This window comes from Mercenaria mercenaria, chromosome 1, assembly GCF_021730395.1.
Source record: "Mercenaria mercenaria strain notata chromosome 1, MADL_Memer_1, whole genome shotgun sequence".
Classification (NCBI taxonomy): Eukaryota; Metazoa; Mollusca; class Bivalvia; order Venerida; family Veneridae; genus Mercenaria; species Mercenaria mercenaria.
The window spans coordinates 40,955,237-40,971,388 of NC_069361.1; the positions used below are offsets into that span (position 1 = coordinate 40,955,237).

The 16,152-nt window shown below is 33.2% G+C and overlaps 1 protein-coding gene across 1 annotated transcript in view; it reads right to left on the minus strand.

Annotated features, from left to right (window-relative positions):
• Positions 1–16,152, minus strand: part of LOC123523235 (uncharacterized) — a 183,594-nt gene that overhangs the window by 67,062 nt on the left and 100,380 nt on the right. The window contains exons 81-92 of the mRNA XM_053542021.1: positions 13,711–13,979; positions 11,560–11,709; positions 10,799–11,054; positions 9,321–9,484; positions 8,992–9,156; positions 8,437–8,689; positions 7,665–7,831; positions 7,257–7,418; positions 5,206–5,464; positions 4,803–4,966; positions 4,435–4,608; positions 2,415–2,667 (exon numbers count right to left, since the gene is read on the minus strand). Of these exons, the coding sequence (XP_053397996.1) occupies positions 2,415–2,667; positions 4,435–4,608; positions 4,803–4,966; positions 5,206–5,464; positions 7,257–7,418; positions 7,665–7,831; positions 8,437–8,689; positions 8,992–9,156; positions 9,321–9,484; positions 10,799–11,054; positions 11,560–11,709; positions 13,711–13,979 (2,436 nt within the window). The remainder of the gene's footprint in view (positions 1–2,414; positions 2,668–4,434; positions 4,609–4,802; positions 4,967–5,205; positions 5,465–7,256; positions 7,419–7,664; positions 7,832–8,436; positions 8,690–8,991; positions 9,157–9,320; positions 9,485–10,798; positions 11,055–11,559; positions 11,710–13,710; positions 13,980–16,152) is intronic.

The following is a 16,152-nucleotide window of genomic DNA, read 5'->3' on the forward strand; positions in this document are numbered from 1 at the left end:
ATATAGGTAGCAAAGAATGTTATTATTATTATCATTATTATTATTATTATTATTATACCACATTTATATAGCACTCTTTTCATACAAAATGTGTGCGTTCAAAAGTGCTTTACAAAGACACAAAGAACACATACACACACATATATATATATATATATATATATATATATATATATATATATATATATATATATATATATATACATATACATGTAAATACATTGGTAAAAGATTAAAAGGAATAGTAATTAAAACAAAATCATCCATAAATTATGCTCAACGTTAAATTACATTACATACACAAGGGGCAATCCCTTTCTCAACACGAAACAAACCTGTCATGATTTTGTTATTTTTGTTTGTTAGTTTGTTCTGGGTTTAACGCCATTTTCAACAGTAGTTCAGATGTTGTTACTTTATATAACATGTGTGAAAGGGATGCGTTTTCAAAGATTTTTTAAATGCGGACAGTGAGCTTGAATCTCTGTTGCTTGCTGGGAGGGCATTCCAAAGCTTTGGAGCTGCATGCTTGAAACTTCTGTCACCATACTTTACTGTTCGACTCCTCGGTACAACCAAAGATACTGGGACATTTGCCGACCTTAAGTCTATACGAGGCTTGTACATGTCCAGCATATCGACAATGTACTAGGGAGATTCATTGTGCATGGCTTTGTATGTAAGTGTCAAGATTTTGAACTCAATTCGGTGCTGAACCGGAAGCCAATGCAACTCCTTCAAGACTGGTGTGATGTGACTGTATCGCGGAGTCTTGGTTATGATGCGGGCCGCTGTGTTTTGTACACATTGAAGTTTTTGCAGTGTGTCTTTGGAAATTCCATACAGCAGCGAGTTACAGTAGTCTACTTTCGATGTAACCAGAGAGCACAAGAGACTTGGTAGCATCAGCTGTAATGTACTGCCTAATGTTGCCTATTTACTGAAGTTGTGCATAACTAGCTCTACATAGAGAGTTAACATGCTTGAATTCATTCTAGCACAGAGATTCTTCACAGCAGACGTTTTCTCAATATTTTACAACCAGTAAAATTCGGTTGGTTTTAACTTTAAAAGAAATCATCTGTATCTTGACAAATTTCAGTTAAACATGTTACACTTTCCCCAGAGTAGGATTCCGTGGTCTTCTTTACATAACTTATTTAACAAATCACTGACCACTACAGTCACCTTAGCCTAAAATAAAGTTTTAGCGGATTTATCTAAAATTTTTCAAAATATTTTACCGAGTATCTTTTTTTCAGCTTAAATAACTCTATTTCAGAAAATGGTACATTTTTCAGACTGAGCACTGTTATGCATTTAACTACACATATAGCTAAAATATGTGCCTACCTGAAGTGTGTATGCCTATATATATTTACAGCTTACGCTTAGCTAGAGTCAGTGTATTGTCTTTACTTACTCCGTAGTCTATAGACCGGTTTGTAATATCGTACTTGTGACTTGATATCCAGTTTCTTTCATATCTACTACAAAAATGTTATAAATGTGTTTGCAAATCACCCATCTAGATCACACTACGTCCCGAGTAATGTCGACCTTTCGCATTGAGGGAAATATGCAAATGATGTACAACTTTTGTGTAATATACCATATACCATTATCAAACGTTACCACCGGCAACATGTATTTAAAAATGTTTAGTACACTTGTCTAACGTACAGTCTACAAGTGTCTCTTTTTGTAAACTTAAACCCATCCTTTAGGGTGAAAAATATAGCTAACGATGTTTTCCTGTATTCAATTCCAACGAAATCATATTTAGTAGTTTTTTCCTGTATATCAGAAGGAAAATGTCTATTCTTTTCAAAATATTCAGCTTTTGATAGAAATTCAGATATTTCTCTCCTTGCCATTGTTTAAATATATGCTAATTTAGTGTGTACAGGATAGCTTTGGTCATTTTTGTACTTATTTTTTTCAAATCCATATCGAAACAAACTTCCAAGGATTTCTTTACTATAAATCAGAGGAAGAATGTATACTCTATTCAAAAACAGTCAGCTTTTTTAAATCTCTGTCAGATACTTTTCTTTCGGTGATGTTTATTACATACACACCGATTTAGTCGGTAAATGATAATTTATGATGACATATGAACAATAATACAACAAGCAAACATTTAAAATATATATCAGAATGTCAGTTTGCATGTCAGCAAAAAAGTAAATTGATACAATAATTTAAGTCCAAATACAAAAACAAATATCAACATATCCTCTGTCTATACCCTAAACACCGCTATACCATAAAACACTGTAAATATAATGGTTTAACGACTTTTAGACTTTGTAAGCTGAATCAACGGTTGGTTTAACTGTTTTGTAAAAGATGTAAACCTTAATGTTCCAAGTTAACTGATCCGAAAACAAATAATAAAAGAAAGTAGTTACCTGGCATGTGCTATTCCAAATAGCCAAAATTCTTCTAAGGCTCCATATTCGTATTCTATTAAGAGAATTTCTTTCTTCAGCCGTTCTATTTTCATTGTCAGTATTTGATTGCATGTGTCTATATCAAGATCTACTTGAAGGTTATATCCTATCTGTTTCAAAGCTACACAACAGCTTACGGATGTGCAGTAATCCAGGAGTGTACACTGTATGCCGTCAAGTAACAAGGGAAGATGAAAGGTGTTTGGACATTCTGTAACAGAATCCAGATGTTTAAACGTTGTCGTGGAGACATTAGAATAAGACGGAAGGATGATGTTATTTTTACGTTTACTGTTTAATTATAAATAGGAACTTCAAGAATAACAAGTGACGTACAGCATGTCATGACAAAACATACAGACTGCAAAATCAATAGAGCGTCTTAGCATTACATTATTGATAACGTAAAGTGATACTTTGGGCCGCATTGCTAGATGCTAAAAGTTAATACAAAGAAAATCATGAAACTGCTTTAAAAAAGTACCAAAGAAGTTCACCCTTATGTAACTTTGAAGGTCTAGTACCTTCAAATGTAGTAGAGTTAGTGTTTATACTAAATCACAGTCTTTGATATACTAATAAAAAAAGAACTAAACAAGTGGTATATGAGGCAAAGATTTTAGAGCATGTTAAGTATAGCTTCACCTTAATACCAGATACACAATTCTATAATTTTTTAAACAGCCTTTCATGTGCCCGTCATCTAAGTATATCATATACTAATTTAGCTAGACTTGCCGGAGTTAGGCAGGATCATTCTAGGATTCGTACAGTCAGTTATTCACCCGAAGTCGTCCCACGGAACTAATACTAGCTATGACAAAGCAGTGTCTTTATAACTCGAAAGGTACGGGCAGAGAGACAAAATTATAGAAAGATATATGAAAACGTTGTTAAAAGTTCCAGCCCCTGTGTATACAGTATAGTTACTGAGAAAGTTCTAGGATACAGAGACTTGTATCAGGGGGCTATATTCATTAAGCCGGAACGAGAGTACATACGGATCATTCTTCAAAACCGTCGTTCTTCAGAAGTTACCGCCAGAAGTGAGAACAAATATTATAAATGCGCGCTATCTTGGTGTTTAAATGACTTAATGCAGTGTTTATTGAATGAAGTAAATATTCTAGAGTCCGGATACCCCGCAGGAATTATTTGCAACAGCAACTTTTCTGACGAAATCTGATATCCACAGACTGAAGAAAAGAAATACTTGTATACCAAGATCTAGTGCGAAAAATACACAAGTACTAGGATGTGTGTATTGTGAAGTAGAGCACTATAGTACATGTACAAACTGCTTAAAACTTAATTGCGGGAACACAGAATATATTGTAATGGAAAAACAGCAGTGTTTTAACTGCCCAGGAAGTCAAAGGTTTAATGTCTGTAAATCTAAATTCAAATGCAAGATTTGTTCACACAGACATCATACTAGTTTCTTTGAAGGAGAATCAACGATCAAACCCACAGATAAATCTACAGAAACCAGTAATACGAAGAAAACCAACACATCGGTCCTCCTCTCAGTAAACACCTTTTCTTCTTTACCCGTTTTACAGAAGACAGCAGTTTCCACGGTAACGTCACATTGTAGTTCCACCACCGCAACACCCTGGTCACGGCATCAATATGACGTTGAGATATTAAATAAAGACAGAAAGATGGTGTTCGTTTGGCGTTGACTGTTTACTTCATTACGCGGAAGAATAACAAGTAACATAATGGACGTCACATTATGGTATAAAACAGCGAGTCACATACACGTGACTCTATAAATAGCTCGTCTTAACATAACTGTATTGATAACTTAAACCGACAATCATATTACAAACACATATACAAACCAGCAAACAAAAGTTAGCTAAAATGCTTGTTGAAGATTTTTGACTGATTAACAGATACTTTTATAGCATATGCAATCGTAATGTTAGGTTAGATAAACACAGTGATGCATAAATGCTCAAGGTTATATTACCGCTAATCCAACCATTTTGATATAGTCCAGTAGTCAGTGTTTCTATAATGCATTCATTTTCATTGAGATAAGCACTGAGTCCTAAATCTGCAAGGAGCTGATTTCGCTGTTTTACATCTAACGTGGCATTTGTGCTCAGTCCATGATCTGTCATCCATGAGGAGAAGGAAAACTCTGAAATACACTTCAATATGATTAAATGTTCATCTGAACTTCATCATTTTTTTTTATAAAATATCACGGGATCAGGCGATAGATTTGAACATTAAGTAACAAACATGCAAACTACTGAATTAGCAAACTATATTTACTAGGCAAAATACTGTTATTAATCTCCCTCTAAAAATAGCATAAAAGTAGTTTCTCACCGGGAATAGTATAGCCTTCAACTGATTTGCAGATCTGTTTTGGTAACCGTTGATTCTCAAAAATGCTATACTCGTTTGAACATGCATCATTAGACTCCCAGCATTCTTCAAACTTCAAAGAAACCAGATATTCATTCTTGCTCGTTATGTCATAAATAGTAAACCTGAAATATGACAAGCATGCTTCTTATTACTACACTTAAACCCTTATTATAACATTATAATCAAATATTATTAGATGTCAGACAAGTGTCCAATAATGTAATTTAACTATCATTAACAATTTTGAAAGCCTCATTTATTACGGCTTCTATATGATCTGCATTACTCTCAAGTAATTCGAGTAGTCATGCTTGTCTAAACGAAATAGATCACCTGAATTATTACAGAATGAAGAACTTACGTCAGTCGAAATACTCCTGAAAGCCAAACATACTCTTCCCGGCCAAAATCATAATCGATCAAACTGACGAAATATTGAAGCCGTTCAATACCTAGAATCATCGTCAATGCACATGGATCTACATCTATATATACTTTGATATTACGTTCTATCAGTGGGATGGGTATACAACAAGAAGCTGAAGTACATTTTGTCGTCAATGAACAGGAAATATCTAGCAGCTGCTGATCCGGAATGGAAACATTGAGTGGACATTCATCTAAAATACGAATGAATTTTAGCTCTATTCCGACTGTAGGACTTTTTTACTGTTTAAATTATTGTACCGACACATTTTTATACAAACGATTATTTTACTACAACCATCCATTACTAAGCTATAACTGTCCATTCTTAAAAAAATGAACACTTTACGGATGAACAGTTAGATAATTGACAGGTACAGTCTGAGCACTGTGCACCGAGTAATGCTGGTACAAACCATAAAACTCAAAGGATCCATAAATAAGAAATAAGATATATACACATGGCAACATTTAACGGAAATAATAGCTGCAACAAAATATTCTTTAATGAGTTTGAAATATTCAGTCCTACCAAAAAGAAATGTTTGACCAACACATTTCGTTACAAGATTTATTTCGAAAATTCTTTTTAAGAAAATTAAAGATTTAAGTCCAAAGGAATTTTAAACACTAGGTGTATTTTTAAAATATGTGAAAACTGGTTTCCTAAAATATTTCCAGGATATTTTAGTATACACGTTTCGTGTAAAACGGTTGTTAACATTTAAAGAAAAATACTTTCATCGGCTACGGTCTTATTTTACATTTGAGTTTTATTTTATTAATGATATGTTGCTATAATCTGAAGAAAAGGAGTTGTCTTAGAGTTAAAAAAAAAGGTTATACCCTTGGTGACAATTAAAATGATGCATAATTTCAATTTCTCGAAAACTGCGTCATAACATTGCTGAATCAAACAGAATGAAATGAAACAGAAATAGAGGATACTTCACAATAATAAAAGAATTTCAAAAGCAGAAATAAATTCAAATGAAATGTTATTCTTAAATTCAAATTCTGGACAATGGAAGAGGTTTCGTTTAACATTTGCTATCAGAATCTTTTTTCAGTGTTTTGCTTCAAAGAGCTGTTTTATTAGCATAGTATCTAAAAATCTTGTTACATGCAAAAGGAGCACTAACTTTTCTAAGTAAAACGGTAACATAAGTTTACAAAATGTTAGGATGCGTAAGCTATGAAACCTACCCTGTAAGGTCACCTTTTAATGTCAATAAAATGTGTGTGGTTTAAAAGCATTCTTTAAAGTTGTTTCTTAGATACCTGCTTATATGTAATATCTAATTTAAAATGTGCACAATATTCATAAATCGTTAGGAAGTGTGTGTTCATCTCAGGAAGGCAGTTTGAATCTTTCCGTCAGTTGTTTCTAAGAATACATGCAAAATGTCTCTTAATTTAGTTTCCCTTGGTACTCTGGCTTTTGCAAAGTCATTGATTACATGTGTTGAAGTTTTCATGGGCTTTGATTGATATATATCTTTACATGAGCCTATTTAGTGTGTTACAATGTGTTCCTAAAGTCTATTTACATTATCTTGTTATATAGGATCATGGTAGGGCTTAAAGAATTAGGTTTGTTGCCAGTTTAAACTCCTCAATACTTTTTTTACCACTGACCGTTCAAAGGCGGTACCCTATTGATTCTGCTTCTTGTATGTTTACTGTCTGTTTATTACTTCTTTGTTTTACTGCGTTTATTTGTGTTACTGAGTGTATGTGCTCAGCCACTGTGTGCATGTATACAGTTTCACATATCAATATTTTCTTCTGGTGTACTGCGTTGTTTGGATGTGGACTGCCCCGTTAGACTTTTCTCCTTGTTTTTATACAACAAATTTCTATGGACAATGAAACGTTCATCGGAGCTTATACCGACTTATAGTGCACGCCTGTCTTCAATCTAAACCCCAATTATGTCATAAAGTCACAGGACAGTAAAATGCTAAACACTATGAATTTAATTACCTCTATTCCAGCCGAGTTGATTAAACGGTTCTAAACCAATAACACAAACATTGGTTTCAAGATACTTAGTAATGCCGAGCTCGCTCATCAAAACTGAAGCGACATTCTTTGAAACTGGAAAGCTCGCATTGGAAATGTCCAACCATGTCCTTAAGGAAAAATCTGCAATATTCAAAGCTTATGTCATCATTTAAAACAAATGTATTTCCTTCACGTTAAAATTATACATTTTTCTCCAGTGTTTTACAGAAGAACGGTCAACATGAGGTATCAAAAAGGTAGTGTACACACTTTCAAATTCATTTGTAAATACATGTATAGTCTCGGAGGGTTGTCGCTAAATATCAACTGAATACCTAGAAATTAATTATAATTTAGCATTCCAGTAAAGAAACATTTCATACATACCTTTTATTTCGTACTCTTGTTTCAGTTTCATAAAGCAATTTGGCTTTCTTATCAGTGTATCATGTAATATCTGAAGGTCGATCGGGCACACAGTTCTGTCCAAACATATCGTAATTCTTAAGTTAACCATGTAAAGTCCGTCAACATCCAAATCTTCTATGCGGTATCTATGAAATAGATTTCTACATTCTCAGCTTAAATAGCTTAACGACTTGTTTATAGGACAAATCAATATTTTATTTATAAATAAACCCACAATCAATAAAATCTTGTTCTCGAATTCTCATAAAAGCAGTGTTGGTTATTTATATTCAATATGTGAGATATAGAAAGCCAAAGATAAATCGCCAAACAAAGAAATGGCCACTCAGTCAAATAAACCATTCTACTTCGCGACAGAATTCTCAGAAATCTGTAAACCTCATCTAAATCATGTGAGTAATATGGCAATACAAAATTTAAAAAAGACCTCTTACAACTTATCTTGAGAATCAAAATAAAATTCATAGAATAAAAGAAACGAAAGTTGTTTTTATTGTGAGGCTTAGCACTACCAGCAAAATGGTCAGTAAATGTTTCTTAGAACACACTAACTTAAAATGCCACAATATTTCAAAACAAGACTCTGTACTTTGATTGGATCTACTTCTATTCTATTCTATAACAGTATTTTAGTTTAGTAATATTTATCTATTATTCATGTTGGTGTGGCTTCATGCGCTATCATTTATCATGAGTCAGTTATTGTTAGATACAAATGTAGTTAGCATACCTTAGAGATACCACTCCAAGTAAAGAAAATGTATGCTCTGTTGTGAGGTCAACATTGAAGAGATTATTCTCATATTTAAATTTTTCAATGAATATTGTATATTTGTAATTGCAGGGGTCAAAATCGAATTCAACTTTGAAATGTTGGTTGATAGTTGGCGTATCTAAACAACATTCCACATGGGTACATTCTGATGATAGTCGACAAGCTGCTAAAGGCATCAAGGATGAAAAGGGTTTTGCCATGGAACAGTCTGCAATAGAGCAAAGTGTATGACACTGAAATAAAGTTATACTGAAATCACGGTTTGTTTTTAGTCAGAAAATTTTGAATGAAGTACCTGTAGATTTAGAAAGTCATTCAAATATAAATAATTCAGAAGAAATGTGTATTTAGATATTTAGCATTACATTACAACAAGACAAAACACATTTGGCTTCCTTATAAAGATGTGAATCATGTGACAAATGTGTTTCCTAAATTGATGGCGAGATATCCTTTTCAAACGCATTGAATTAATGAAAAGGTTTAAGTTACAGTCATGATGTAGAGTACCTGTATTTAGTGCATCTTCTTCATATATTCTATCTTGCAGATTACAGGACGGCTGAAGAAGAAGCGTGTCAATCCCAAGTGTTTCCATTAGATATTGCGTTCCGTGTTCAGAAAACGTACTTAAATCTAATCCCCTGATATCCATCCAGCTAGTGAGACTGAAATCTGAAATATAAATAACACTTAATATCACTTCTTTATACTTTAATTTACGCAATTCGTGGCATCTTGATATGTGTGCCGTAAAAATGAATTCATTTATTTTACATATCTATCTTTTTTATCGGTAATGATGAAGTCTTACTCCGAGCTATTTACAATGCGTTTACCTGCATCGATTGAAGCATCTTTCCAGTTGCATGGTTCTTTCTTAATTCTTTGATTTTTCAAGACAATTTCATCAAACAAGCACGCCGATATTACGTCGGGACAAACGGATATTTCTAAATCAATGATGAAGGCATTTTCAGCGGACACGTCATAAATTGCATATCTATAAAATCAAACGAAAGTCATTAAAATACAAGATATATAACTGTACATTTCAAGAGTCTTTAGGAAATACCCGACAAGCAGCAAAAAATATAATTTCTTTACCTGGCTGATAATGTAAAAAATACATTTAATGATATTAACCAGTTTGCACAAGTTGTTCATTTGCATTTTTGTGATTTTTCTTTTGCATGTTTGTCATTTTATTGTTGTCATGACCTTTGCTGGGAAGCACCCAAAGGTTATTTTAAAAAAGTTAATTATCCCTTACTATGTAAGATTTTAAGATTTTTCTCAACCATCGAAGTCCTTGGTATAGGCGTTCAATTTTAAACAGAACATTCATTTTCAATAATTAGTAAAACTAGTCTTCAATATTGATGAATTCATCTCTTAGATAGATAATAACTCATGTTCACAAAAGTATGGCTGAAAAGTTTTATGTTTTGGGAAATTCGATCTAAACATAAACACAACCGCTCATTTACGATACCATATTAGTTTAATTACAGTCTATTTTTTAATTATTTTGTTTATAAAATATCATAACGTACATATATAGGTACATGTAAAAAAGGCCAACATGCTATTAATCCAGATGTCGTAGGTTCAAATTTAAGTAAACTATTGTTAATTTGGCAGTATAAAATTGTTATAATAAACAGAGGATATTTGTTTGTTTAAGTATAAGAACAGGCTACATTTCACCGAGTAAACACATATGCAAAATTTTCACGAGTGGCATAGACACTCCTGAAAATGTAAATTATGGTGTTCACGAGTGAAATATAATTCGATCTTACATGTAAAACAAACAAATTTCCTTTTTATTTTATGGCTTTCAATGGTTTAAATCAAATTATTTCCAATTTACACGCGTAACGTGACCTGTATTGCGTCATGGGGTCACAATGTCATGACATCGTGATATCTATTTTAAGAAACTGTCAAACAGTTCTGTGAAGTTTCAAAATTTGCTGAACATTATATTACGGTTGCGCGCACATCTTTATGCTCGTTTAGGTATTTATATACATCTATGTCTTTATTGAAGCTTTTTTTGCCAAAGTTTTCTAATCAGTTATGATTAAAATATTTTTCGCCTTCAAGTGTAGGTCTGATATTTTTACTGCTTTAAACAATGACAATATCAATTTTATTTCACTGATAAATTCCAATATTTCAACAATTTAAACAAACGATATTTACGTATACACGATCTGTTGAACTTATTGCTACAATAAATTTATTCATACCTTGCAGAAGGCATAATACTTAAATGCTAAACAAATTTAATCAAGACAGAGTCACTTACGTCAGTGAAATTATGCCAGAAAGAGAAATTTTGTCAGTTGTACCCCACGTATAGCTTGTTAATGATACAACTTTCTGTAACTTCTCAATAGCAATAAACATTTGAAATTCACAAGGTCGAATGTCAACATATACTGTAAATGATCGTCCGAGAGACTTCGGCATCACACAGCATGATATGTTTGAACAAGAACTCTGAAATCCACAGAATAATTCGTCGTTGTCCTCAAACCAGCGAGGCACATCCAGAGAGCATTCTGAAATGTTATATGAGTTATAGCAAATACTGTATATAGTTTTCTGTTATTTCAAAATATCAAACCACAAACATAGCTCAAGAACCCAGACCTATGGATATTCGATGCCTCAGTCATGCGTTTATTCTCTTGTACAATCTGATAGAAGACATTGTGAAATCATTCATCCTCCATCTATGATTCATGTGATGAATTCGACAGTTACTTGCGGAGAACTATCAAGTACTGATACACTATCAATGAATAATGTTAGGTAAAATGCCAGCAGTTACAAAATTCTAACACTGTTGACAGACGGAGCTAAACCCAAATAAATAAACGTGCAAAATGCTAGGATAAAATACACACATTTGTCATCAACGTGAAATGTTGTAAGTTATGTCAAGTTATGTCAAGAAAATTGAATCTGTAATCATTTTAACGTGTTTTGGTAAGTTGTCTCTACGAGTAGATATTTTAACATAATGTAAAATTATGCTATGCAAAAGTGTCTAGTTTTACATACCCGTAGCTATCATGAAATCATCTTTTGTACATTGCGATGCTAAGTATTGTGATAGTTCCAGGTGTTCGAAAAGTTGGTCTGACAACAACCCTTCTATGTTTTCATTTGGTCCTAATCCATGATCTACTTTCCATGTTAAAAGCGAGAAATCTGTAAACATATTTCATTCTAACAATAAGTATTCGTTAATGAGAAATACTTCCACAAATAGTGGTTTTACTTAACTTAATGTCTGACAGGTAATGATAAAGAACATATTACCATTTTCAACAACACGTTAAATGTATTTTATCATGTTTTTTTTTAATGTACAGATATTCAGTACTAGAACGTGCATTCTGAAAAGCAAGTAAAGGTCTGACGTATACATTCTTCCTTAGATGGTTCTTAATTAAGAAATAATTTATAGCAAAACAGTGCTTTATCACTATTTATACACGATGGGCGGTTACACGTCGGGCGTAATAATTTCACTCGGGCTGCGCCCTCGTGAAATTATTTCGGACGACGTATAACCGCCCGAGTGTTTTGCTATAAATTATTTCGATTCTAATATGTTCTTTATTGTAAAATTTATATCAAATATGATGAAACTGTTTCTTCGCGCAAGCAAGGCGCCAATAGTAGGTCTTTGTTTATACACCCAGGGCCGGAAATGGTAATACGTTTTGCGGCAGAGTTCAGTTCGGGCGAAAATTATTGCGAATTACACAGCAAAGCGAATAACTAACTCAGTATGTGTGTGAATTAATCAACACATTTGTGCAATGTGACATTTCGTTTAAAACATGTTATTATTATAAGTAAAATATTTCATGAAATTTGAAAGCGCGTTTTCTTGATGCGTACATGGCTATAAAAATCTCGTTGACTTGACATCAACATAATATCGTTGTGATGATTAAAGCATTGTTAGTCATATTAGAATTCATATTACAAAATGAAAACATGCCCTTTAGAAAATCATTGATATTTTTACGAGATATGTAATAAAGTTACCAACATCCCACGCCCACAGACATTTTACACAAAACATTCTCTAGAATAGCAATCTAAGAGTAAAGAGTTATTGTTCGGACAAGAAAAATGACCTATATATTTTAAGAGCTAAGTGTCATCTTAATGTCTGAAATACGGACCGGAGTCTTGCAAACAACACCTCGTCTATTTGTAGAAAAATTAGCGTAAAGTACAGTGAAATCTCTCTAATCCGATTATGCTCGGATAAGAAAAATTGTTCGGCTTAGAGGGGTTTTCGGATTAGAAAGGTTTCTATCTTAGAGGGAAAATTATACTGTTTGTTACACATGATGTGTATATTCATCTATTTGTGAACAGACTAATAAGGCATAATTAAACTAAAAGCAATATGTAGATTGGTTTAGTGCAATGTAAAGTTTCATGTTAAATTTAACATCTCGACATCACTTATAAACATCTTTTTCACCACTCCTACATCCCCAGAAGGTACCTAAAATGAGAATATTTTACTTGTCCGGATATTGTAACGATCCAATTTAGTATCAGTTTCAGTAAACCAATTTCATATTTTAAATGAACACATCGTGCAAAAATCTATAAAGAAGGTACAGGACAAACAAATTAATATGGATCTATCACATTGTCAGTACTTATTTGCACATACATGTATATGTTTTCTTACAAGTTTCTGTTCAAACAAACTACATGTACATACAACTTTCACACCTGTGCTAATTGCATGCATTTATAAACTAAAAATCTGACATGACTTGTGATTACCACTGTTGAGGGCCTATTGTTGTTGACACCTGTATAAAGATTAATAGTTAAAATTGTAAACAGTCTCAAAAATGTCAAACGTGAGCAAGATTTACATCAGCAACATTGACTCAGGTTCGGATTAGAAGGGGAGATTTTTATGTAATTAGATAATACAAATGTCAAAGGTTTGTTTGGTTTTCGGAGTAGAGAGGTTTCGGATTATAAGGGTATTTTTATTTAGAGAATGAATAAGAAAAATTCGGGACCAAATAATTCGTTCAGTTTGGAGAGGTTTTCAGATTAGAGGGGTTCAAATTGGAGAGGTTCCGCTGTAATTCTAAAATTCCTTGATTGATGGCAGAGTGTTGCACCAGACACGACGAGTGAAAGACCAAAGGACTGACAGACTGAATGAATCCGGCGAACAGCCGGAAGGACGCAACCTATTTCTATGGCATTTGTTATCTTGGAAAAGGGCGGAGGACAGGAAAAATGTTTTATTAAAGTCGACCTCACCTTTAATTTGGAAACCTTTGTCCCAAGTGCATAATGGGGTAGATATTTCCGTTCTATTTAATATTGCTGCGTCCAAAACACATGTATTGCTATCCCAACATAACTTTAATCCCATATCTATGACAAACAAGTTTTCTACCGAGATGTAATCAAACTGGATTCTGTAAAACAACCTCAATATTGTCATTCTAGTATATGATAACGTTTATATATACATACATGAGTAGAGAGCATTGCATTTATACAAACTGATACAGTATACAAGACAAGTTACGACAAAGCGCCTAGAAGTAGAAACGAGCTTGCACATTTCAAACAAGTCCAATGACCAAATTAAGATTTGTTTCGATGCTGCTTTATCTCTGTCATGATGTCTCACAAATCCGCAGTGACATTTTAGTCTGTTTGATTAATTGGGACCAGAGAATCTATATTTTCTCACTCTGAAAGTTAACTGGATATCAAGGATACACGGAATTTTATAGATAGTTTGCATTGAGTGAAACAATTAAATTCAACACAGTTGACTTTCCCATACGTGAGATTCACAAAGATACAAGCTCGCATTATAAATTATTATATGAGTAGAGAGAATTACCACTGCAATATATATAGACAAATTACAGCAAAGCGCCTAGCTGTACAAACGAGCGTGCACATTTCACCAGAAAAAAAGTCCAATGACTCAAATACGATTAATTTCGATGCTGCTTTATATACACACCCGAATTGTACTACACACTGGCACTGACTCGACATTCGCATATATATTCACATCGCTGTTATCATGTCTCACAAATCAGCAGTTACAGTTCAGTCTTTTAACTGATTGGGACATGATAACTTATATTTTCTTCTCTAAAAGTTAATTGGATCTCAAAGATACACTGAAATTTATAGAGACAGTCTGCATTAATAATTACATCACAACTGTTCATTGCATAACAGTGTATTGTCGTCATTGGGTAATGCTGTTGCAAAGCTGTCCATGTGCCGCATCTAAGTATTTGCTACAGTCATATAGTTACTGATTTCATCAACATTTTGTAAATTTTGAGTCACTGAGTACATCAATAGGTTTCACGGACTGATGAAATGTTTTCTGCATTATCGAATTCGGGTCAGGATGAAAGAAGTTATGGTATTCGTATTTATAACGTTTTGTATCTATATAAAACCGCTGGCACGGGTCAATTTTGATAAAGTATATTGTTGAGTGTTATCACTGAGGTACTTTCCCCGTGGAAATAGCTTGCTTGCGAATACAAGCAACCTGTCATTACGATATACATGTCTCTATACAGTGAAATCAGTTTTAGCATGCAGGAAACGCAATTATCTTTTAAGAAATATTTTATTTTTCACGTTATAAGCTTTTTGAAGAACAGTATTGCTTAAGATTTTTGCGGGAGCTTTCATGTTTCGTAAATTTTAAGTCTCGAAAGGTTTTGTTTTGAATTTAAAGTGTGTAAGATATTATTCTTAGGAAATTGTTCTGCGATAAGAAATTCTTTCAACAATACAAATCTAGTATTTTACGTAGATTATGTGAACTATATTTAAATAATTGCTATTTGGCGTTGTTTACTGTTCCTTAATTTTCCCGACATCTTTTTATTACGAAACGCGAACTATGAAATTCAGGCGTTGTCTTGTAAATTATATAACGATTCACTGTGATAGCTCCGTAATATTATGGTCTATTGATGTTATCATCTACCATTACCAGTATATCAGCTTAATATAATTCCGTATTCAGTTTGGAAACGTGAAATTATTCGATAGTTATTATTACATGCCATTATCATTTATACTTGGCAATGCATTGCAAGAGTTCTTTTTCTCGTGTCTCATATCATGTCATTCTTCATTTTGGTCATGACTATAATACACCGCAGTCAAATATTCTGAATTATATTCAACGTACTCTTTTTAATGTACAGGTAGTTTAATCCTGATATAATCATGAGCAAGAATATATTTTTATTATTGAATACACTATAATAATAATAATATCCAAGGACAAATAAGTGTGGCGTATTGACAGTAACGTATGATGTGTATTGCAAATGAATTTACGGGAGCCTACAATTGGTATGATATACCCAAGGAATCTGTAATTGCCCTGATCGTTTCTTTTACCACCCAACAAATCCTGTGGTTTACCAAACGGAATTGTTTTGTCCTGATCTTTTTTTTTGTGCCAAGCTACAGATGGTATGATGACTCGACCACAGAGAACTACTTTTATCCTTATATTAATAGGTGTCAACCTACATACGATATGAGTACTCAGGGGAGCTGCTCTTTGCTTTGCCATGTTTCATGCTTTAT